At 51.2% G+C, this 24,078-nt stretch overlaps 1 protein-coding gene across 4 annotated transcripts; it reads right to left on the bottom strand.

Moving 5' to 3' along the window:
- Positions 1-63: 63 nt before the first annotated feature.
- CYSTM1 (cysteine rich transmembrane module containing 1) lies at positions 64-23,944 on the bottom strand. Of its 4 annotated transcripts, none has more exons than XM_066197602.1 (3): positions 23,849-23,944; positions 12,261-12,502; positions 64-528 (listed from the first exon to the last, which is right to left on the bottom strand). In XM_066197602.1, the coding sequence occupies exons 2-3, from the start codon at positions 12,481-12,483 to the stop codon at positions 422-424; spliced, it is 330 nt and encodes a 109-aa protein (XP_066053699.1). In that variant the 5' UTR covers positions 12,484-12,502; positions 23,849-23,944; the 3' UTR covers positions 64-421. The 4 variants fall into 4 exon arrangements, with proteins under 4 accessions (XP_066053699.1, XP_066053702.1, XP_066053703.1 ...); XM_066197605.1 differs by having other exon boundaries at positions 23,883-23,914; XM_066197606.1 differs by lacking the exon at positions 23,849-23,944 and adding an exon at positions 22,870-23,483.
- Between the last annotated feature and the right edge of the window lie 134 nt (positions 23,945-24,078).

Below are 24,078 nucleotides of genomic sequence, written 5' to 3'. Positions count from 1 at the left end.
TGGACAGACAGCACCAGAGGGGATGTCCACCCTGCAGACAGATTTACTGAAAAAGCCAGGACCTAGTGAAGAAAATCAACTGTTGGCTTTAATTATTGCGTACCTCTTTGTCTCTAGGGCTAGGAAAATCTCAACTGGTAAATATACATATCATCAGAATGCCTTTGGCTCAAATACACCATTAGCACATTCTTCAAAGTTACAACAAAAGTCTTAGAAATGTTAAAAAGGGATTGGTTTTTTTTTTCTTTCCTTTACTAAAATAAAGGAGTGCACCCCCCCACCCTGACAAGGCGCTAGGACGGACAGACGGGAACTCTTGGCTGTGCAAAGCAGAGCGTTGATTACAGTAACAGAAAGAAGTCGGGACAGGAGTGGGGAGCCTGCATAGCACTCGGTGCGCGGCGGGGCGGCAGCGGCGTCAGGTCAGCATGTCCCAGAGGCAGCAGCAGCAGAGCGCGGTCCAGCACGCCGTCAGGCAGGCGCTCTCGCCCGTGTCGTCCCTCCGCCGCTCCTCCACGACGTACACTGCGGGCACAGAGGGGCTGGTGAGGCACGGAGCAGCGACATCGCCGGCCACAGTCACAGCACACACCGAAGGGGACGAGAACCAGGCGTGGCCCGGCCCCCAGGGCAGCTGCCCAGGAGGTGCCGCCTTCCCCGGCACAGCTGCAGCTTGTCTGCCTGGACGGGCACTGCCCAGCCCCCGTGAACGAGGAGCTGTTCCCCAACACTGCTGCAGCCCCACCACACACAGAGCTGCCCCCTTCCCTAGGATGACAGCAGAGGGACCAGCCCTTGCTCCAGCTCCGTGTCCCTCCTGCATGTGAGGGGCCTCCCAGCTCTGTCAGCTCAGCACCCGAGCCACAGGCTGGGAGGTGACAGTGCAGTGACACCCCACCAGGTGCCCACACACTCCAGGTCTCGCCCCGGGCGACAGAAACCATCTCTGCCCAGTGGCTCCTGGCGGTCTGCTGGGATTTACTGCACCCTGCCAGCAGCCTGAGCACACAGGAGGGAGCCCCAGGTTTGGGTGGAGCTCTGCAGGCACGGTCAGTGTGCTGCCTGTGCTTTGTGCAGCTCCTGAGGCTGTCCCGTTAGGACAGAGAAGCAGTTTATCTTTGGGCCCTCCTCGCTGGGCCCAGGCTGTCACACCCAGAACTGCATCAGTCTGCGGGCAGGCAGGTGATTGTCCCTCCTGAAAGCTTTCTTGGCTCTGATTGTTGTGGCCTGTGTGGGAAATGTGCCCTCACACAGGAGTCCAAGCCAGGCAGGCAGCCAGTGCTGGACACAGGGTGCTGGCAGGCAGAAACCTGAGCAGGACACAGCTCATGGCATGGGTCTGGCCCTCCCATGGGCTTGCTTTGTGCCCGGGAAACCATTCCCCAGTCACTACTTCAGCTCTGCACACCCGTGGGTGGAGGATGACGTGCTCCAGCTTACATGATGCCAAAACCCTGACACCACCAAGTGAGGCAGAGAGGGGAGTCCAGTACCCCCAACTGTCTGCGCTCGGGTACATCATCAAGGGGAACAAAGGAGAAGAGGAATCCTCTGCACAGGCACAGCCCAGCCCCAGGGGAGCCCCTGCATGGGTCCCCCTTCCCTCTGACCATTCAGTCACAGCGCCTGCAGCCCTTGCTCCAGGCATGTCAGGATGGAGGCACCCTTCTCCCTGCAGCCCCAGGAGGGGGTGGCAGAGCTGTGAGGGGCTGTGCTGGAGCAGGAGCGGTGCCACACACTCTCCTCCCTCAGGAGCCGCTGTCCCTGCCCGCCCCTGCAGAGCCCAGGCTGGCACCTCCCAGCGGGAGCAGAGCAGGAGCTGATGGAAACCTGGCTCCCCGTGCTGCTGCCAGGGGAGGCTGCTCGACCTCCTGCCCACAGCCCAGGGCCAGCCCCTGCCACACCTGCAAGGAGCGCAGAACAAGGTCCATCACTTACGAGCCTGGCACCCTGGCTGCCTCTTTCATCCCCCTGAAAGGGTGGACCACAGACCCAGCCCATCCTGTCCCAAGGGGAGTATGTCCCACGGCAGACAGGATTTTGGGCAGGCCCCTCCCTTCTCCCTGCCCTCAAAGCCATGCCTAGAAGACTTGCAAAGAGAACACAGAGGCTTGTGAGGCCTTGTGTCACACAGCAGAGTGTCAGCAGCTCTGCCTGTTCTCCATGGACAGGTGAGCCAGGGCCTTGGTCTGGGCTTTCTTTTCCTGGTGCATCCAGGAGCTCTAAACAAGCAGCTCCTTGATGTGTTTGTTTGCTCTAAGAAGGTCCTGTTACAGTCAGTGGAGACAAAACACACACCAAATGCTCCAAGCGTCCTCTGTTAGATGGTGACATCCCTGTGCTGGAGTCCTGACACAGCTCTCACTTCCAACCAGCTGTCAGGCTGCTGTTCAAGCTGCCCCACCTCTGGGCCTTGGGGAGCTGCACTGCTGCTGCCAGAGCACTGCCATACCCAAAACTGAGGGCCCCAGTGCCCTGAGACATCCAGATCCACGCTGCAGGAGGAGGCTGCCCTCTGCCAGTTACAACCAGCTGTCAGGGCTGCAAAAAGGGTTTGCCTGAAGTATTTATGATGAAGCCATTAGAAGTTTTAAGCTACACTGAGTGTCAGGGACATGCCACCAAGCATGCTCAAGGCATGTCCAAAGTGCTGTTATGAAACACTTCCTGAAATATTAAATGAAATGGCTTTCCCAAGCCTGGGCCTGTGCAGAGGGAGCCAGGGGCTCTCACCGCGGCTGCTCAGCTGGCTTGGGTTGGACGCTGCCCCTCCACACAAGAGGGTCACAGTGTCCCCCGTGGGCATCACCCCATCCCTGTCCCTGCCAGCCCTCTGGCACTGCTTGTGCTGGAAGGGGCAGCCCAGAGCAGGATGAAGGACAGGCACAGCTGGGGGCAGGACAGCGACAGGGCAAGGGACAGCAGCCATGTCAAGGCCTTTCCAGGACTCACCATGGGTTTGGAATGAGCCTTTCTGACACCAACAGTGAAACAGGGCTCATGTTTGTTGTCTCACTTCTGCTAAAAGCTGGAAGCCATTTAAACCAGCAGTACATTGTGGCAAGAGCACCTTTCTGCAGAAACCCTCTGAAAAACACCTGTGGTCTTCCCCCATGGCAGGTGGCCATGGTACTTTAACCAACCCACTCAACCTTCCAAATTCAAGGAACACCCCAAAGACAACACCTGAAATACACATTCGAGAAGTTGCTGCCTTCCACTGCAGAGCTCCTCTCCAAGGAGAGCAAGTCTCAAGGGCAGCTCTGCCTCTGCCAGCAACCACTGCTGCAGTCTGAGTGTGCACACCATCAACACTGGAAACTTTCACACTCAGAGAGCATCTGGGCAGTGCTCTGAAGACTTACAGCCACCTCTCCTCACAGTCTGTGAAGCTTCCTTTGAAGCCGCATCAGTGCTTCAGGAGTTGCAGCTTTGTCACTGTCACCACACAAATTGCCAGAGAGATTTTAACCACAGATGTACAGCATTAATGCTAAACAGCTTTTCTGACCTGGGTGTGGGGCTTGCAGAGGTCAGGAGAGGAGCAGGACAGCTGAAGGGTTGTCAGCTGTTCAGCTACAGCTACCAAAGCACACAAGCTGAAAACCAGCTCAAAGACAGGCTGGATGAAGTGCTCCCAGCCCAGCCTCTCACCAAGCTAGAGATAACCTGCATCAACCTGCTCATTTTGGACACCTGACCATTGGCTTCAGGGCACTAACAGAGTGACACAAGTACCCGAGGACATCAAGAGCACGTGGGAGCAGCTTCAGCCACTCCTCCCAGCCCAGGCAGTAGGGCTGTGCAAACACAGTGCCAACCCCCCAAACACGGTATCCAAACCCCCTGAAAGCACTTAGTTGGGAAGTCTTGCACAGCCCGTTACTGATGACAGGTCCCCCCACAGCCTCCCAACTGACTGCAACCAGCAGGACTCCACTGAGTGACACCAGGTTTTCTACTGGGACACCCCTGGCAACAAAACTCAATCCACAACCTCCCAATGAAGGGAAGTGAGGCTTTTGTGAGATCCCTCAGTGCCCAGTGCCTCCAAGCTAAAGCCACCCAGCTTTCTACAGTGAGCCTTATCAGGGACCTCATCAGCTGCTTTGTGCCTCTCTGTTGGCCAAGGCTGGGCACTCCAACCACCTCCTACGGCACAAAGGGTCCTTGTCACTATCAACAGAAGCCTGGTGGTCCCAAAAAGAGGAGAATTAAGGGTGATTTCTCTTAGTGGCACTAGCCAGCACTCAGTTCTAGGCTCCAGTTTTGATGGTTTCACAGTTTTTTCTAAAACAGGATGGCAGAAGGTATGAACTGAGAGACCCTCCCACCTCCTAATCAGCCTTAAAGAGCGTAGAGCACAATGAATCATGCTTAGCCTGAAAACGGTATCACTCCCTGTAATCACACAGCAGTGGCCTGCACAAACCAGTGCAAATAACTCCCACTTTGTTTTTAAAACAAATACTACAATACCTTCTTATTTCATGTACAGTCTTCTTTATCTTAAGCATATACATTTTGTTTCTTCTCACACCTAATTGATACGTTAATCATTAGCTCCACGAGGGAAAGGAATGAGCTGTGCTTTTCACCCAGTTTGGCATAAACTAAAATCATGACCTTAGACTGCCATGCCCCTTACTGCAGTGCTTTACTGGCTCTCCAAGGGCTGCAGTACAAGGGCACTGGTTTTGGTGGCAGAATCAGCCCATCCTCTCCCAGGATCCAGGCACAGACATCACTGTCAAGGTACCTGGATGGGCCAGTGACAGTCCCTGAGAGCCCCTGAGCTCCACAAGCTCTCCCAGGGTCCTGCTGCCCGTCTCAGGGGCCAGGCCCTTGCCTGGGCACCTCAGGTATGACAGGAATGACATCCAGGCACAGAGAAGCAGCAAGGGGCAGGCTCAGTGCCTGGGGAGCAGGAGGTGGAGAGCACAGCCCAGCACCCACCAACCTCTTACGGTGGGAGGGCTGAAATCCCAGGGCCCTGAAGTTCACTGTCCTTTAGCCCAGCTGTGGGCCAGCACAGACCCCTCACCTGCACTCCTGGCTGTGAGGCAAGGCCTGGGGCACAGGAGAGGAAGCAGCAGTAATTAATTTACCAATCACTGCTGCTGCAGCCCCCAAATCCTTCCTGTGGTATCAGAATGGCTGTTTGCCATGGTAACAGCTGGCCAGAGCAGGAGCATTACTTAATACCAGAGTCTCATCAGGGAGGGAGTGCACAGCAGAGAAGGGACCCATAAGCCTCTTCCCACTTGTCAGTTAAGTGGGTTTTATCACAAGCCACTTCTGCACCAAGAGCTTTGTTTTCTCTTCCTCAGTGAACAAGAAGTCTTGGAGTGGTTTTGTGCTGTCTGCAGCAGATTGCTAAGCCAGGTCAGCCTGTGCAGCTGCTTTTACCTTCAAACCATTCTCACCCAGGTCCTTGGAAAGTTTTTCTGCTCAGGATGGAGGCCAGAGAAGGGAAAGTCAGCACAAGTGCATCCAAAGGATGCAGAAGTGACAGCAACAGGAAATCTAATGTCCCCGAGCCCCTCTTGGAGCTGCACACTCAGACCCAGAGATGCAGGAGGAAGGACCAGCCAGCCATGACCTCCCAGACATCCACTTCTCCTGAAATAAACCCCTCATAGGCAGCAAATGCAGAAGAAGAAACTGCAGGACTGGGGAACAGGGACTAAACTAAACAGCTCAACTTTCATATGAGCTGCCACCAAGGCTGCGCTCTGCACAAGGCCTCCAGGGCACGGCCTGGGCACAGATGACATCTAACTCCCTTGGCAAGGAAGGCATTTAATTGTTCTTTCTCCTCTCTGGGGGTATTTGCTCATGCCTAACAGCTTCAGGCCTGTTATTTCCCAGCCCCCCGACTCCTTCCTGCCCAGAGGCTTTCACCATGTGCACAGTCTCTACCAACACCACACTCAGATTTCAGGAAATACCTCAGTACACTCCTGAAACAGATACACCAGAGCCAGATGGACATTCAATAGCAAGCAAAAATCTTCCAAAGCTGCAAACTGCTCAGAACAAGTTTCACAACTTTCAGCTCCAAACACAAACGGCCACTGTCACAGCCACCTGAGCAGAAATCAAGTGTCATGGAATGAAAATACCACAGAGGGCACGCATGTGCACCTGCACATCCCCTCTGCCACCAGACAGTCGCTGCTGACCCAGCCCAGATTTCAGCCTGGGCTCAAGCAGAAACAGCTGATCTACAACTACTCACACAGGTATCAGACCTGCCCTCCGCCATGGCCACATGCCTGGGCTCAGCAGCTTCGGAAAATTCCTGCCTCTCTGTTCCCGTAAGTCTGAGCAGCTCTGATGCTCACCCTAGAGAGCTGTTTCAGCTTTCAGGAAGCTGAACAGGGCACACATTTCAGGGAAATCACTGCACAGGCCAGCCAAGCGAGCACTTTCCAGAGCCAGCGCTGCACTGGGCAAAGCTGCTCCCCTCTCACACACCAGCCTGGGCGCCAGGCACGGCTTAGAGCTCAGCAGGAACCGAGCAGAAGATTTTCTTGCAGCTGAGCCCAGGGCTGGAAAAGGTATTGTTTCCTCACCTGAACACAGAGACATGGGATTAAGAGATCCTTGCAGTGATACTAATCAGCATTTATGGTGTATCAATGTGCCTCTCTAAAAGGCACAAGCATTCCTTACAGGAGCCAGCACATCTTCTGTAGAGTACTCAGGTCTCAGCAGGATGTCAGCAGGCATCAGCCAGCTCTCCAAAGCACCTAAACCCCAGCACACAGGTTAGAAAGTGTACAGGAGACATGTCACATGAGAAACAAACATTTCCTCAGCTCAAATGTACAATAATTCAGGGCTTCAAGCCCTTCAGCCTGTTTCTAGACTATAACAGATGAGAGACATCTCCCAAAACTACAGATTTTGAGAACTTCCTCTAACATTTTTTTTTAAATTGGTAAAATCTTAATTTACTCTTAAAGCAAGATGGTTTTAACCTAGTCAGCTGCAGGGTTAAGAACAGCACAGTCCTCAGCCTGTGCCAGTGCTTACACTGAAAATCAGCATCAGTCCTAGAGTTAAACAAGACCTGGCTTGGAGGGATTTACACAGCACAAACTTCAGCTTACAAGGGTTTTGCAAGCGTGTTCTGGGTGACTGACAGGAGGAGGGACAAGGCCCAGTTTAGAGCAAAGGGAACGTGCCCCAGGGAGATCCTCCTTGTGCAGCCTTACGGGGTCAAGTACCACAGTCTGTGCAGTGCTGGGAAAAGGCTCTGCACGATTTACTCCTCACCCAGCCTGGTGCCCAGCTGACGAGGACTGGAACAGCAGCCTCGTTAAAATCAGCCCAGGCTGGAGCCAGCCTTGGCCTCCTGAGACCAGTTTGTCTGAAGCATGTTTTCAGATACTGGACCTGAATTGGGAATAATTTTCTTTGCCATCAGGTTTTCATCAGATTACTCCCTCCTTGGGGGTGAAAAGCAGTGAAGGTGAGGTGAGACAGCAGCCCCAGGACTGCACTGTTTGCCTGCCAACAGCCCCTGCCGTTTGTGCAGCCAGGGACAGAGGGAGGGATGATACAGCAGTCCTGGAGGAGAGAACACTGGGTTTTAAAGCACACTAAAGAATGAGAAGCAGATAAGAGAACAACTGCCAAGTAAGATTTATTATTTTTTTTGGCAGGACTCCAGCATCTGGAGTTGCAGCTCCTGAAGGCACAGGAACAGTTAAACTAAATGCTCTGACAGACTAGTTGGAAAGGCTCAACAAACAGAGAGAAAGCCTGTCCTCCAAATTAACTCCTGCCAGGGAAGGCTCAGCTCCACATGATTTGGGAAGCAAGGAGGTAACCACTGAAAGGTACTGGAGAGCCTCACCAGAATGATTCCAATCCCCTCCTTTCCACACAGAGACAGGTAAAGAGGAAAAACCATCCAACCTTGCAGCAGCAGGCAGCGCCTGTATCTAGGTGACCTGTTTATTCTGCAGCTGGACAAACATTAGGAAGCAGACAGCATCACTGTGACTATTACTCTTATCGCAGCCGGCTTTGCTACAAGTAATCAACTTCCAGAAATAAGATTTCCACCCTGTGTGTACAATGGCTCAGACGCAATGCTGAGCTCTGTTTGCCTTCAGTGCCTGCTGACAGAGCCTGGTTCCCGTTGGCACAGCATGGAATAGCCTCATCCATTATGCTGGCAGGTATCAACAGGGGGGGGGGGGGGGGTAGAAATTAACCTGGTCAAATTGCTAGCATCAGCTTCTGCTTTTAAAATTAGCGTGTCACTTTGTACTTTGGCTCATTCCACGTCTTTTTAAAGCCTACTGTTATCAGCTGCGTTGCATTTCACCTCTAATTTACATAGACAACAAAGTACCAGCTGACCAGTCAGCAGTAACTGTGGTTTCCTTATGCCAGTTGATAACACATAATGAAAATACTGGTGGGGAAATGAGAGATCTTCTAGAAAGAAGTATTTTCTTCCTCCTAAGCAAGCCCCTGCTGTAAAGAACCTGCTCCCTACACAGTGCTGCACACAGGAACCACATTCCTAAAGCTGTGTGTTTCCCAGCTTTGTTCTGGTGCAGGCAGGTTCTCTCTGGCCACACCAAGCAGTGCGTGGCACGTCCACCTTGTTCTAGAAACTCACATCCCCATGGACTTTGTGTGAACGGCAGCAGAGTCAGCCTCAGCCTCTGCAGCAGGGAAACTGCAGGCAGGGATCAGTCAGCTCCCAGAGCTAGGAAGCTGAATCAGACGCCCTTAAGGATAATGTCCCCCAGGCTCAGCAGATACATTACTATCTCTAAAGGCAAAGGGCAAGTTGTTTATTTCTGATGAACAACAGCCAAGTCAGCTGCCAGCCCTTGAAAGATGTGAGACACTGGGGTTTATTTGGAGACTTTGGTATCAGTAACCTGGTCAAGCCTAAAAAGAAATCCATCCATCCAAAAAAACAAAACCATGAGGGCTTCTGTGCCACCTCAGCAAGTCACCAGCGAGTCTCCAGCTTGCTGCTCCTTCACATGGAGAAAAAAACATATGCTTTGAGGCCTTTTATGTCCTGAGGTAACTGGGGTGACTCTGAGGAGGTGCAGGCTTGTGCTCCATCCCCTCTGCGAGACGGGGCCAAGGAACACTGGGATCAGCTGCAGTCTCCCTGTCCCACAGTGCCCTTTGGGGGTGGCCACACGGCAGTCATATGGCCACCACCACTAAGGCTTAACACATAACCGCAAGCTGATTTCTGCACCCCAGACATCCTCGTGGCTGCCTACTCCTGCGCAGACAGTCCAGAGGGGAACACACGTGTTCTCCTTGCTCAGAGCTGTTCTGGACTGCAGCTTCTTCCAACAAGCCTTTAGGTTTGGCCCCCTGTTCAATGGCATATTGAAAGGTGGCAACATCCCTTCTCACCTATTTGTGGCAGAGTCACTGCTCACTGAACAGCAACAACTTTCTCTTTCCTACCCTCAGCAGCACTCAGGTTAAACTGCTTCCCTGTTGCATCTCAGATGCAGCTTTAATACAGAGTGAGGCATGTGAGGTTTTTTTACTTCTCCAAGGGCCAGGTGGACAGGCTCTGTCCATTGCTACTCCTGGCAGGCAACAAATTAGGATGAAAAAACTCCATCACCATAAAATGCCACTTTACCATCAGACTCTGAGAGCTCAACAGTATTTTTTTCCACCTGTGTGATCCACTCAAGACGAAAACATGATACATAATTACTTCCACACATCAGCATTAGCACATTGGCTACAATCTACAACATAAGATCTCTGCAGTTTGCCCACACAGTAAAATAACATAAAGCATAGAATTTAAAGTGTAGCAAATTTCCTAGTTTTCACTGTGGACACAGGTTTGTTCAGAAATACTAATGTGCTGCTTGGAGTAGCTGAATTCATCAGATTAGGCAGAGTCACGTAGGAGAGCAAAACATCCGCTCTGAAAGGAAAGCATCCACACGGTAGCTCTTCCCAGATAATTGTTTGGAAACACCACAGGAACTGACAAGGCTGACTGCAATGCCTTGATTAAATTTAGATGTCATTTTTTTATATTAGCAGTTCAGCCACACTATCAGACACATAGCACTAGTGTAAGAGATTTATAAAAAATTAGCTTTTTTAGAGGCATCCACTCTAAACTAGACATTCCTGGAGTTCTTAAACAAAGCCCCTTTGAAAGCTCTTTTACAGTGTCAGAGGACAAAGATCAGGTTCCAGTTTAAAAGATGGGCCAAAAAAGGAGCAAGGGGGGGGGAAAGGATGTTTAACAGAAGGAGAATGAAGAAAAAGAGAAACTTTTGCAGACAAATACAAAGTTATACCCCTGACTTCACTTTGCAGACATTAATAAATGTGTTTAAAATAAATGCGTGTCATCCAGAGGGACCTGGGCAGGCTGAAGAGGTGGGGGCATGTGAACCTTGTGAAGTTCAGCTGGGCCAAGCAGAAGCTCCTGAACTGGGGTAGGGGCAATCCCAAGCACAAACACAGGCTGGGTGGAGAATGGATGGAAAGCAACCCTGGGGAAGGCTTGGAGGCAGGGTTAGATGGGACATTGGGAAGAAATTCCTCCCTGTGAGGGTGGGGAGGCCCTGGCACAGGTTGCCCAGAGAAGCTGTGGCTGCCCCATCTCTGGTAGTGCCCAAGGCCAGGTTGGATGGGGCTTGAAGCAACCTGGGATAGTGGAAGGTGTCCCTGCCCATGGCAGGGGGTTGGGACAGGCTGATCTTTAAGTTCTTTCCAGCTCAAACCATTCGATAATTCTATCACTTTTTGCATCCACTTCTGCAAAAGCAGAGTGAATTAGAGGCTCCTAAGGTGGGTCCAGAGACCACCTGTAGCTGCAGGAGGGCAGTTCAAGGCCAAGAGTTACCAGAAGGTTTTTGATTTATGGGTTAGAGTGCTGCTTCTGCAGAGCTGAAGCTGTGCTAGCTTGGGCTTAACAAAATCAAACCCCTGCAGAACAAGCCTGGGCTCTCAGTGAAAGACACTCAAACACTTCTCTGCTTGTCCCCTCCAATTTCCCAGCCTATTCTTTGTGCTGGTCCACAGGTTTGTGAGCAAAGCAGAGAACATTCAGAGTCATCAGCTCCCTGATCCAGTTTGATATGAGATCCTTCAAGCTCCCAAGGCAGCAGAACTGTCTCAAAGTTAGCCTGTCCAAAGCCACAGCCCCTGTCTCCCTTCAGCCTTTGCCAGCATATCCCTTTGTGTGGCTATGGCAAAAAAAGCAACACTGGCTCCAACCAAAGATGTTCCACATGGGAGACAAGGAGTTTTCCCCTGCCCAGTACTAAGAAACATTTCTTAGCCACCCCAAAACCCTGGGGAAAACCCTGACAATACTTTGAGTCCATGTGGTGGAAGTGGTGGGAAGCTTGCTGCTGCCTCCTCCTCCTCCTCCTCGGCAGGGTTCTCACTCTGTTACATTGGAAGTGGAACTCATGATTTGCCCTCAATTCAGGTTCTTATTCACTCACCCCAATTGTTCACTGCTCAAATTTGGACCCTCCTGATAGACCCACACCAGACTGTTCAAACCCACTGAACAGTCCCACCTCTCTCAGCTTCTCCTCATAGAAAGGAGGAGCAGCTCTGGTCCTTTAATCATTTTCTCTGCCTCTGCTCAGACAACCTGAGCCTGCTGCAAGCCCCAGGAGAGCTGTGGGTGCCAGGGCATAGCAATGTGCTATATTGTGGGGACTTGGCACACAGATGGACCAGCCAGCTGCCAGAGAGAAGGAACACCACCCTCCCTCCCTTCCCCAGAAATCTGGGGTTTTCCACAGAATGATAATAACTCCAGAAAAAACCAAAATGCCCAGGAATGAGTAGATCACTTGGACATATAGTGATGGGCTCAAGAAAACCGAGGCCCATTAATTCAGTACAAACTGTACATTTGAATATTATAAGCTTATCTGTGCACCCTTTGGCTGAAACTTATCAACCAAGAGACAGGTGAAATGAGAATTGTGGCAAATCTAAAGCCCGCGCAACAACCTCAGCATAAGGATTCCCTTGAGGAATCAGTGCTAAGGATGTTCAGCAGTATTCTCCAACAACCAGAGAGAGAACTGTGAGAGACACTGCAGCAAAACAAAGTATGAAAACAAGCTGCAAACAAAATCACCACTTCAAACAAGTCTCCACCTCCTCCAAGGCCATGAGGGCCAAGTGCTGGTGAGCACATGACTTCAAGGTCAGTGTGAGGCAAACAAGTGGGAGCTGCAGCTGCTGAGCCATACCTGTGTTTTTGGGCCCATCTGCATACACGGGTCCTGGCGGTGGTGGAGGTGCGTTCTGCCATCCGTACTGGGGATATCCCTGGTATCCTGGCTGGCCTGGCTGGTAGGGCCCGGGGGGATAGCCGGGGTAGGGGCCGGCAGGGCCCCCCGGCTGCTGCGCATAGGGTGGGTACGGCGCGGTGGGGCCCGGGCCGGGGTACGGCGGAGGGTTATCGTAGCTCATGGGGGAGGCAGAATCTGTCCTGCAAAAGAGGGAAACAAACAGGACAACTGGTTTGCTTTGGTCTGCTCGTCCACGACCATATGAGTTCCATTTCAGACTCCTCTCCAGAGGGCCCTACGGCTGTGTGAGAAACAGACTTCAAAATACCTAGTCAAGTAGCAAATTTATTTTTAACCCAATCACAGGGGCAGGGATGGAGTTGATTTCTCTAAGTGACGCAAGTTTAGCTGAGCAGGAGTAACAGGCTGCTTTCCAGTCACATTGAGACCAAAGTCTTGCAGCAGCAAAGCAAACTCCTCCGCTTCCACTCACGATTGAAACGCTTTTAAAAGAGATTTAGAAATGATTACTTCATGTTTCTGTGAATATGAGAAAGGAAAATAATGGAAAAATGCAGCCCATTCCAGGCACATTTGATAGCTTTGACAGGTGAAGGAGTGAACACAAATGTCCATTACACTTCTGCTAATTGTTAAAGCCTCCAGACCAGCACTTTGGAGCAAGGCTGTATGTGAGCAATTTCCTGATGGCACTGTAACCCCAGCACGCCGTGTAGTCTTCCAGTCATACACAACTGAATCATTAAGCAGCCACAAGGAATTAGGGCCTTGGGCTCAGCCTCATTCAAAAAGCAACATTAAAGACACCTTAGAGAGTTGATGCTCATAAAACCCATGTCATGTATTACTCATGGCACAGCCATCAAAAGACAAGACTGTCATAATACTGCAACTTTAATGAACCCCTAAGCAGCATGACTAAGCAAATCATTTCTTACATTAGGCTGCTGGAGCTTCTCCCTGTCTGAGAAACAGAAGTGTATGTTAATGTCCTACATATTCAGAAACCCTCCTGCCTGAAGCAGCTATACCCTGCTATTTCCTTCCCCTATTACACGGTGCAGACAGCTCACCAGTTCCCCTTTGCTACACACCTCCTCCCACACGCCACAGGAAGAAACACCAGGAGCATAATTTGCCTGGGCTAGGCTCGCTGCTGCTGGCTCGCAGCGGGAGAGGCTGGCCGGCAGGATCCCCTTTGGATGGCACAGGGATGGGCACGAAGCCGGGCTGCGCCGCCTGCTCAGCGCTGCGTCCCCGCTCTCGGGGACGGCCAGCAGAAACCACCGGCACATCCAGCGAGCTCTGGCTGCCGCAGCCCCAAGAATTCCACCTTGGCAGGGCCGGCGGGGCCCAGCGCGATGTGCGGGGCAGCGGCCGGGCGGGCCGGGCCCCCGGGGCTATGTTTAGCTGCCGCAGTCCCTGGCAGCGTGCAGCGAGCTGTTTGTTTACAGCCTCGGAGCGCCGGCTGTCCCTCCCCGAGGAAGAATCCCAAGGCTCGCTCTTGTTTACACGTCGCTCCTGCACCAAGGTCGCCAGCACGATGGTGCCAAGTGGCACCGCGGGGCTCTGCCGCGCACACAGCCCGGCTGATCCCACGCAGTGGCTGGGATCCAGGGGCTGCTCCAAGGGGACAGCGCTGCCCTCCCGCCCCGCAGGACACCGAGAAGCCCTTAAGGCTCACAGGCTGCAGCTGTCACTCACCTGACTTCATCCTAGCGCTCCTTTAGGTGTGCCAGGCACAGTCACAGAATCGCAAACATGCTGAGTTGGACAAGGATCACCCAGTTCAATCCCTGGCCCTGCACAGGACACCCCAACAATCCCACCTGGCACCTGAGAACGTTGTCCAAACGCTCCTGGAGCTCTGGCCGCCTTGGGGCTGTGACCATTCCCTGGGGATCCTGGGCAGTGCCCCCCAGTACCCTCTGGGGAAAGAATCTTTTCCCGATATCCAGCCTAAGCCTGCCCTGACACAGCTCCAGCCATTCCCTGGGTCCTGTCCCTGGTCACCAGAGTGAAGAGATCAGTGTCTGTCCCTCCTCTTCCCCTCTCAAAGAAGTTGTCCCAGCTAAACGCTAAGGCAGTGCTGTACCCTGCAGACCATGTCTTTTAATGGCTTTGTCAAGAGTTTTAACTGCTTAACCAGTGCCAGGGATTACAGGAATTTTATTTATGGTTTGTTTTTTTTTCCCTACTGCTAGGCCAGCCAGACCACTTAACTGCTCATTTTAAAACTGACAAGCACAACATACACTTAACTCAAGGCTCTTTAACCGCTGCACTGCAATGCAATGCCCCTACCAAGTCTCCAGCAAAGAAATTCTTCCTTCAGGGAGGCAGGGAAAGGCAGGCAGCAAGCCCTACAACTCACTTCAATACAATCAATTAGAGAACTGGGACACACCAGGCCACTAATGCTCATCTAACCCAGAAAATCGTCCCAAAATAACATCCAAAAGCAAGTTTCCAGGGAAGAACAAGGCCAGAATGAGTGTGTGTGTATATCCACAGAGCACTGCATGTGGCAGAGTAACCATTTTGTGCCCAGACATGGCCCAGGCAACCCTGTGAACCCCCTGGTTTGTTCAGCCTCCCTGACCCAATGTACAGCTGCTATGCCTGCTCCTGGCATGAGGGGATCCAGGGCACTTGTGGAAAACTGCCTCCTGCCCCATCAGGGTGACTGCAGGAGGTCACCCTCCTGAATTTAGGGATGCACCAAAACGAGGAGGTGGCATGTGGAAATGCCCTGTTCCAGATCAAAGAGCCCCAGCCCACTGTCTGCTCTGTGGGCAGGGGACAACCTCTCCATCCATGTCCCCTTTCTCTTTTCAAGGCTGTAATTTTGCACCCTAGGTACAAATACATGTGTTTTTATATATACACACAAGGCATTCAAAAGCAGTAAACAACAAACCATGTTTAGTTCATAAACCTTACGAACTCCCCGGGCTTAGCTTGCTTTGATGAGCACTGTCCTGCTCCAGCAAACTCACCTGGATTACTTCAGTTTTTCAAAGTCCTTCTGCCCAATAGGATGATCAACTCAGCCCACCCTTTCCAGGGAAGGTCAGTCTTCCCTTCTGTCCCCTCATATGCATCAATTCATTTATCTACATTCAATACCCTTGATATTTTAGTGCTGAAGCAAGGTTTAACAGATGTTGTGATTCTTCAGCTGGCTATGAACTCAATTTGAGTCAGTAGATAAACTCAGCCATCCCACTGCTCCCCTACCATTCTGGGACCACTGAGGGCCACCCTTCTCCATCAGGACTGGCCATTCACTCCCTTTGGTAGCCAAGCAGGGAGCCTGCCTGGCCTCTGTGCGAGCACCCAGCATGGGAACACGCCAGAATCCCTTTGGAGCCAGTGGAACCACACAGGTAACAAAGCACCTCTGCAGAAAGGGCTGAGGTGGGGATCAGGTGTACCTGGCAAAGCTCAGAAACCCCTGAAAGAGTGTGGTAAGAAAGAAGCCTGGTTAAAACCAACAGCCATGGGAATGAACAAAAAACCTGCACATCAGCAGCGCTGCAGAAGTGTCTGTGAAAATGACAGGGGGAGTTAAAAATCCAGTGGCTTGAGCAAACAGGGAAGTGGTAGCATAGGGAACAAGAAGGAACTACTAGCTCTTTGTTTACCAGCTCCTGTGTCAAAACAGTTTTTGAAGAGAAGGCAGGTTTGGAGTGGAGGCAGTAACTGAGATTCCATCTGCTGATGTGGGAGAGGAACCGAGGGGAAAACTGGCCAGAGCCTACTGACAGCTGTACAGATCCCTGGGCAGAGACAGCAGAACAACAGAACAGAGGAAAAGATGGAGATTAAGGAGGGTAAAGCATAACTAAGATTAGGCAAGAGACAAAAGAGAGTGTCCAGCATGAACACTTTCAGCAGCCACTGGGGATTTGCCTGTGATGAGTGAGGAAACTCCTGGAGAATTCATCGAGGCATTCAGCAAACCCAGGTGGTAGTTGTGGAACCTTTTCTCAGAAAGACTCTTTCCTTGTTCCCCAGTTTCACTGCCAGTCATTGCTACACATACCCACATCCCTACTTGCCCTTTTTGAGCTGTGACAACACAGATTTCCTTCAGCCTCATGACCTAATACATGATTTACACAATTCCTAGCCCTACTTACCCACATGGGTATGTGTTTGCATGGCAGGGCTTTGAATCATGAAGCTGATACACACCTGAGACATACCTGAGCTCTTAGCCAAACGTACCACCAAGCTGTGCCGCAGGTTCTCACCCCAACCAGTAATTCTGTGTGAGCTGCAACCAAGACAACTCCTGTGAGGTTGCATCAGAACTCATATCTGTGCCTTTCCTAGGTAGCACCTCTGAGAAGCAAAGCTCAGAAGAAAGAAACCAGCCATCAGTAAAGCCCTTTGTTTTCCATGGCACTGCAGGAGGTCCAGCAGGAAGAGCCACTGCAGAGCTCAATGGTCCCTGCACAGCCTCACAAAGAGATTTCCTTGACTGTCACTAAGCATTTGCCAACAGAGAAATTGCTAATCCATCTGAAGAGAATGGCAAACCACAGTTCTTATTCCTCCTCCCCACCGCATCAGTACTTTTGCTAAGAGGCAAGTTCATTAGTACATCATCGTTTCCCTAAGTTATGCTCAAACTCCTTTGTTCCACACTGCTGAGTAAACATTATTTCCCCTACCCCAACAGCAGGGTTTCATTTTTAAACAAGCTGCTTATCATACCCCAGAAAGCTGCACCGTTGCTCAAAAGGCCTGCAAAGCAGAAATCACTTTAGTACGGTGTTGTAAAGACAATGCCCATGACACCAGATGTGCATGTACCCACAGAGGTACCAACAGGCAAGAACCACCATCCTATGGAGAATATAAGTCTCCCTCTGCAGCTGTAACCTGGCTCTGGCTAAGGCTTAGCAAAAGGTGCAAGTACAGAACTATAATGCTTTGCATTCACTACACATATACATATGTTTAGCTTGTCCATTTTGGCAACCCATCCTTAGAGAAACAAATTTCACCATTAGGCTTTGAAAAAACTTCTGATTGCTTCACTTTTATTGCCTTGTACAAGGCCAGCAAACCAAGGCAGCTGCTACAGAGCTAGTCAGTCGCTGCTCCTGATCGTTCTCTTCCAGCACATTCATGAATTTATTATATTTTTCTTTCTTCAGGCATCTCTCCTGAGCTGAAGACTGTCGGCTTCAACACAGCCTGCAACATTCCTTGATTATTCTCTCCAGCCATCACTGTGCCTTTTAGTGTCACCATTTGTCTAGGAGGAAGCAGGCAGACTCTCTCTGCACAGTGCCACAGCTGTCTCCTGCTTCCCACCCCTTTCCCAGCCCACTCCCAGGGCAGCTCTTGCCATCCATCAAGCTAAAAATAGAGCTCAAGTTGCACTGCACGTAATTGCAACTGCAGGATCCTTCCAAGTGGGAATAGCTCCTGTAGAGCTCCTGTCACTGCACACGTAGAGCTCACCACACTGCTCACCCAAGTGACAACACACAGGCTCTTCCACAAGTCTCTGAAAACAGCCTCAGTTTCAACCTGGGAAAGTCTCACCAGCCGCAAGCTGCCACCTCTAAAACTAGGAAAAAAAGGATCAGGAAGCTTAATTTAGTTGGCTGTTGGCTACATCACTCCACAAGTGCAGCCCTGTGGCACAGCCTGGGGGCCTGCACTGGGAGGACTTTTGGTCAGAAAGTAACATGATGCAAAAAACGACCAAGAATGAAGAGAATGAGGGAAAGCATGATGGAAGAACGCTTTTCTGTTGGCACAAGGGGTGCCCAAACAAAGACCCTTCAGAGCCCGGCAAGATGACCCAGTTTCACCCTTTTCCCTCCTCCAAAAGGCCACGTACACGGCTGGTGCTCCCAAACATCTCTTGAGGTCAGCCTAATTATGGCCACCATAATTATTGCCCAAATGACTGGAGAGCAGCAGGAATCTGCTTCTACCTGTTGGCACCTTGTTACCTTGGGAAAACTGAGGAGAGCACGCATAAAACCATCTGCATTTTTACACAGCAGGTGCTCACAGCTACTAATCCACCTGCAAAGAAATATCAATCCCTATGGACAGCTGCCTGCAAGTCAGATCCTTCAAATGCAATCTTCAGTGCAAGCAAATCCATTAAATAAAGAACTGTGCCTGTGAGGTGAGAGGACAATCTAACTAGCATGCTGAAACAAGGTGAAACACCTTCTCTTGCATAAGGAACAGTGCTGGAAACAGCCCTCTGGAAACAAATGGGGGATTAGTAAATGAAACAAACAAACCAACCAAAGAAAATCGGCAGTGTGGAACACAGAAAAAAAAAACCAAACAAAAAACCATAACAACCCAAAAGCAATCAGCAGATTTCTGGGATTTAAAGGCGGGAAGTTGCTTGTTTTTAGGACAGCAGAACAAGCATTGCACCTCGTGCTGCTGTAGTCAGGAGGAATCACGTTTTGGGTATGGCAGGTATTGATTCAGCTGGTCTTTGCAGAGATGAAGATGGAGAGCATGGTGAGAGGCCAGACCCTGAGAAGGACAACTGGGGCACCCTGATGTAACCCACCCCTTCCAATGCCTGCAGCACTAGGAAGCAGTTTTCCAATACAGAGCTCTAATGGAAAGTACATTTAACATCAACAATCCAGCTCCTGGCAACCAGCCTAGCATTTAAATTACATTTCATATGAACAGCATCCAAATGAAAAAGAGCACAAGTGGCTTTTAAATGGCATTGGCTCTGAGTTTCCCTCTTACCGGCTTATTTGTCAGTTCCACTTAGTGATTGCATGAAAGGTACGTTCAGGATAAATTGTCAGAGATTCCATTCTTGCCCAGTTTGCTTCCAGGAAAAGCTTCCTGCCTGGTTTGCCCTCCCACCGCACCAGGTAGCTCCATCAGCCTAGAGTAATAGCTGAGGGAGAACAGGAGCTGCCCACACCTTTTCTGACAAAAGGTGTTTGGAACTACTTTAATTTCCAAAACGCAGGTCTCGGCAAAAGCAAAAAGGCCAGCTTTGTGCTGTCAAAGGAAAAGCTAAAACCCACTCCTCTGTTCAAGCCCATTTCTTTAAGAGGTGTCCCGGACTCCAGGACACTCACAATCCTTGGGAAGAGAGGCATTTCCTCTTGTTTAGCTGAGTGGCTGCCAGTCATCTCCTGCACAAAACTGCTGCTGTTCATGTGGCTGAAGCCATCAAATGAGGCAGCTCTGTGCCCTGACCAGTGGTTTGGATGAACAAGCATTTAACTTTCCTGAGCCGGGTATTCCCTCCTCCTGGTATCCTCCAAGCCCTCCAGAGATCTGAAGTCTGCCCATGCGTGAAAATGGAAAGTGCAACTGATGTTTGAGGCTGATGCTGGTGTCTCTACAAACTGTCCCAGCTCCCCAATCCCATCGTCTGCCCTTCATTCCTGGCAAAACCATAATGGATATGGTTATCACATTTCCAGGTGGTTTCAGAAAGCAGGATTTGATCAGCTCTAAAGGGCTTCATGCTGACAGTTTTTGCCTCAGGGGCAACATCCCTTGTGGAGCTTCACAGTCACAGATCTCCACAGAATTCTTACCAATGCACCCTCACACCCACACAGGATTGCACACCAGGATTTTCCTTCTTCAGACAAATTTCAATGTCTCATCAATTGTTACTAACACACAAACCTCTTCAGAAACACTACCCATCACTTACTGCCTGCCCACTGTCTACCTACATGTTCTGGCAGAAGGAAAGTATGCAGCTGACATTGTTCCTACAATAAAAGCATTAGCGGAAAAAAAAAAATCAAATCCAGTGCCCTGCTACTGTTGTTACGTGACTGCAACCTTAATGGGGGGAAATTGTTCAGCTTTTCTGACATCTGATGAAAGGTTTAAGAAAACCTTTAGATGAAATATACACAGGAACTAACAATTACACAGATGGAAAGCATCACTTCCCAGCCCCTCAGGTGGTGTCAGCCATTGTACCTGTTGCTGACACACCAGGTGAGACTCTGCCCAGGTACAGCAGTGCCTGTGGCAAAACATACCAAAAAGCAAAGTCCTTTACGCAGAAATAATTTCAGAGGGAAGCATCAACATCTTGATTTCAGGTTTTGAATGCTTTTGCAATCACTTGTTCGAATCTTTTTATAATGTGTTGCCTTAGATAATTCCAGAAACACATGATAATAGTTTGCTCTTAAAGTGGTGTACTGACTGTTTTAAGGTGCAACAAATACCTAAACAACAAAAAACTCAATGAAGACATCTGATTGTCAGGTAAAACTAGACCTGCAAATAACAGTTAAAGCAAGCAGCTTTGTTGGTCTAACAGAGAAGAGAATGTGAAACAAACAGTATGACTGGCAAGAAAATTAATAAGCACAGATAATACATTTGTGTGTTATTCAGATGGTGTTCTGGCAGCATTCCAGCCTTGGAACAGCGGCAGGCTTTCAGGATAACTTCCCCAGCTCTGAAACACAGGTGAATTAAGTGGAAGATACTACCCAGAATACAATGACGATTTCCTAGCACCTCAAGCAGAAGCACACTGGCAGCAGCACAGAAGCTCCCAGGGCATGGTTATGTTGCTGTGTGCAGACAGAAATACAGGCATTTTCTACAGCTGAGATCTCATTACTCAGAAAGAGATTTCCATGATAGGCTGGAAAATGGAATGAGACTGAGATTTCTCCGCCCCCTCCGTGTTTTCTCACTTTTTCTGCTGTTCCATATCTTTCATGTGGCTCTAACATGATGCTTTACTTTGCCTGTAGGGCATATGAAAGAATCTTCTTTAATGCCTGCTTGTCACAGCCACTCCCAGATTCTCCCAGTGGTCACCAAGAAAGCCTTTGCCTCACCCTGTCAGGGGCTGAAAAACTCCCACACATCAGGAGACTGAGTGCCCTCAGTACCTGGTAGGACCAAATAACGCCTCCAGAATACGTTATAAGCCTAGCGTGGAAATCTCTCCCTCTGATATTTAAGTGACAGAAAGAGCAGCTTTTGTCCAGCAGTGGTGGTGCCTGGAATAAGGAACTCAACAGGCCAGATGCTCCCAAGGAGGTCCATTCCCCAAAGCCATCCGCAATCCCACCAGCTGTGGGCAGGCACTGGAGCACGGCACTGCTCCCTCCCAGGACAGCGACGTGATGGCACTGCCACACAGGGGGATCCCAGTTGGGAATTGCTCCCAGGACACAGCTGTGAGGGCAGCCCAGCACTTTCCTGCCCCTCAGCAGGGGTGTGAGGCCAAGCACTTCACGCTGAGCCCTGGGGAAGGCAGGCTCTGCCTCGCTGGGCTGAGCAGGCTCCCGGGCTGCCCGCGGGGAGCCGGCAGGATGCCAGGCCTGGCAATGCTGACCGTCTGCTTGAATGACTTGAGCTCCTTCCTATCTCTCCCTATTCCCAGAAATGACAGTGCTCTTTTCTACTCATTGAGCCAGCGGGTTTGAGGTCAGCAGCAGGAAGTTGAGAAAGGCAGGATACGCAACCCAGAGAGTAGAAAAATATCAATACTGACAGCTGGGAATGAGTAAACCTGCTCATTCAAGGCTCCAGCTCCCACGAGAAGTTTTCAGGGACCCCAGATAAGCTTCCAGCCGTGCCACAGAGAGATCACACTCAGGGGACAGGAGAAATGCAGACCTGTTTCTTGAAAATCCAGAGTTACATATGCTTGCTCTGCCCTTGTAGAAAAAAAAAATCAGGTAACATATTCATCTGATCCTGTCCAGAACCACCCTGAGAACAGGTAGCTCCTTTGTCCATGGCACACAAAGCCCTACAGGTACTCCTCCGTCATCCCAGTGCAATGCCATGAGCTGGAACATCTCTGCTTACACTCACTGAACACCCCTGGTTTTCTGAGCAGCAAACCACTGCCAATGTTAAACGTAACATGGACCTGGGGGGACACAGGGCAGCAGAACAGCAGAGCTCTCTGCTCTGACTGACACCAGGGCACTCCCTCGCAGGGTCTACTGAGCACACACGGAGCCCTCAGCCACGCCAGAGCCACTCCTTTACAGGACAGTCTCCTCTCCGACCTCTGCTGCAAGGACACCCACCAGCCTCTGCAGATTATCAGTTACAGCTCTCACACCAGTCGGGGAATGACAAATCAGTATTTAACAAAGATGGCCTTTATAGCACACGAATAAGGGGCAGAGTGTAGCAGACTTTGTGCTGCACAAGTTCCTGTGCTCGGTAAAACCACTACTCTGCGCAATAGGTTATTATCTAACATGCACATTAATCCCTGACTGTCCCCAAAAAGCACTGAAATACGATCAGAAAAATTTATAAAGTCTCAGTGTTTTCAGCCTCCTCCTCAGTCTACCTGATATAGTAAAATTATTATTATCATCATCAAAAAATTCTAGGAAGAGTCAGTTATTATTTAAACAGCTGATGAGAAAATACCTCATTGCTTGCACAGCAGCACTTCCCACACCTTGTATCCTATCACTGTATTTACACAGCACAAGGAGAAGGCACCTGCTCAGCACAGTCATTATAACTCACCCACACTCACTACCTTACCCAGACTTACCCTATTTACAATCAGGTTGTTCACACACGTCTCGTAGCACAGGCATCAAAAGCAAAAAGCACCTCTTTTTTTTTTTTTTTTTTTTTTTTTTTTTTCTTTCTTTCATATAAAGCTGAACACGACCCTGGGATGAGTGGGACAGATCTGGGCACTATGCTGGACAGAGAGGGACTGCCCTCTGCCATCCGAAGTGAGGCAGAGGACAGGAGACAAGTACTCTCCTTCCCTCATTCTCCTATTTCACCATGACATTTAATTATCCAAATGAGGTGCCCTCACCTAAAGGAAGAAGAAACATAAATCCAGGACAACCATAATGGCTTTTAAACACACGATGCAGCACAATTATTTTTACTCCGAGTGCTGCCACACCTCTCGCTCTACACTAAATAAGCCTCAGCATCAGTACCACCCGTGCCCACCCGCTCGGAGCGCCCGCCCCGGGCTCAGGCACAGCCTCAGCCGGGCAGCACCGCGTCCCCCGCGGACAGGGCAGCGCCGGGAGCCGCGGCCCCGCTCCGCCCTGGGGCTGCTTCGGGCACCTCTGGGACAGAACCCGCAGGGCCGGCGCTGGCGGGCCGGGCGGGACCCCGGGCTGGGGACACCGGGCCCCTCCTGCCGCGACCCCTCCGGAGCGCCGTCCCCAGGGCGGGCACCCAGCGCGGGGCTCCCAGGGACGGGACGGGTCCGGCCCTGCAGCCCGGGGAGCCTTCCTCCTCATCCTCCTCATGCTCCTTCTCCTCATCCTCATCAGTCCTGCCCGGCCCGACTCCCCCCCACCCGCCGCAGTTCCCACCCGCACGGAGCCGAGCCGAACCCGGCCAAGCCCAGCCCAGCCCAGCCCAGCCCAGCCCAGCCCAGCCCAGCCCAGCCCAGCCCAGCCCAGCCCAGCCCAGCCCAGCCCGGTTCGGCTCGGCTCGGCTCGGTTCGGTTTGGCCCGGCCCGGCCCGGGCCCCCGGCCCCTCACGGAGCCCGCTACCTGCGCCCTGCGCCTCTCGCGCCGCCGCCCGCACCTGCTGCGCACCCCGAGGGACGGTGACGTCACGGGAGACACAGACCACGCCCCCGAGGGGGCGGGTACCGCCCGGCCCTGGCCCCGCCCAGGGGGCGGGGCTGTTATGGGGCGTGGCCAGAGGCGGGACCAGGGCGGCCCTGGGCCCTGTCCCGGCTGTTGCCGCTGTCGTTGTCGTTGTCCCTGTCTCTGTCCGA

This window comes from Chamaea fasciata, unplaced genomic scaffold (assembly GCF_029207755.1).
Source record: "Chamaea fasciata isolate MVZ Bird 193981 ecotype frontalis unplaced genomic scaffold, bChaFas1.0.hap1 SCAF_15, whole genome shotgun sequence".
NCBI lineage: Eukaryota > Metazoa > Chordata > Aves > Passeriformes > Sylviidae > Chamaea > Chamaea fasciata.
Note: the sequence above shows the minus strand (reverse complement) of the source record. Positions and strands in the feature narration are given on the sequence as shown.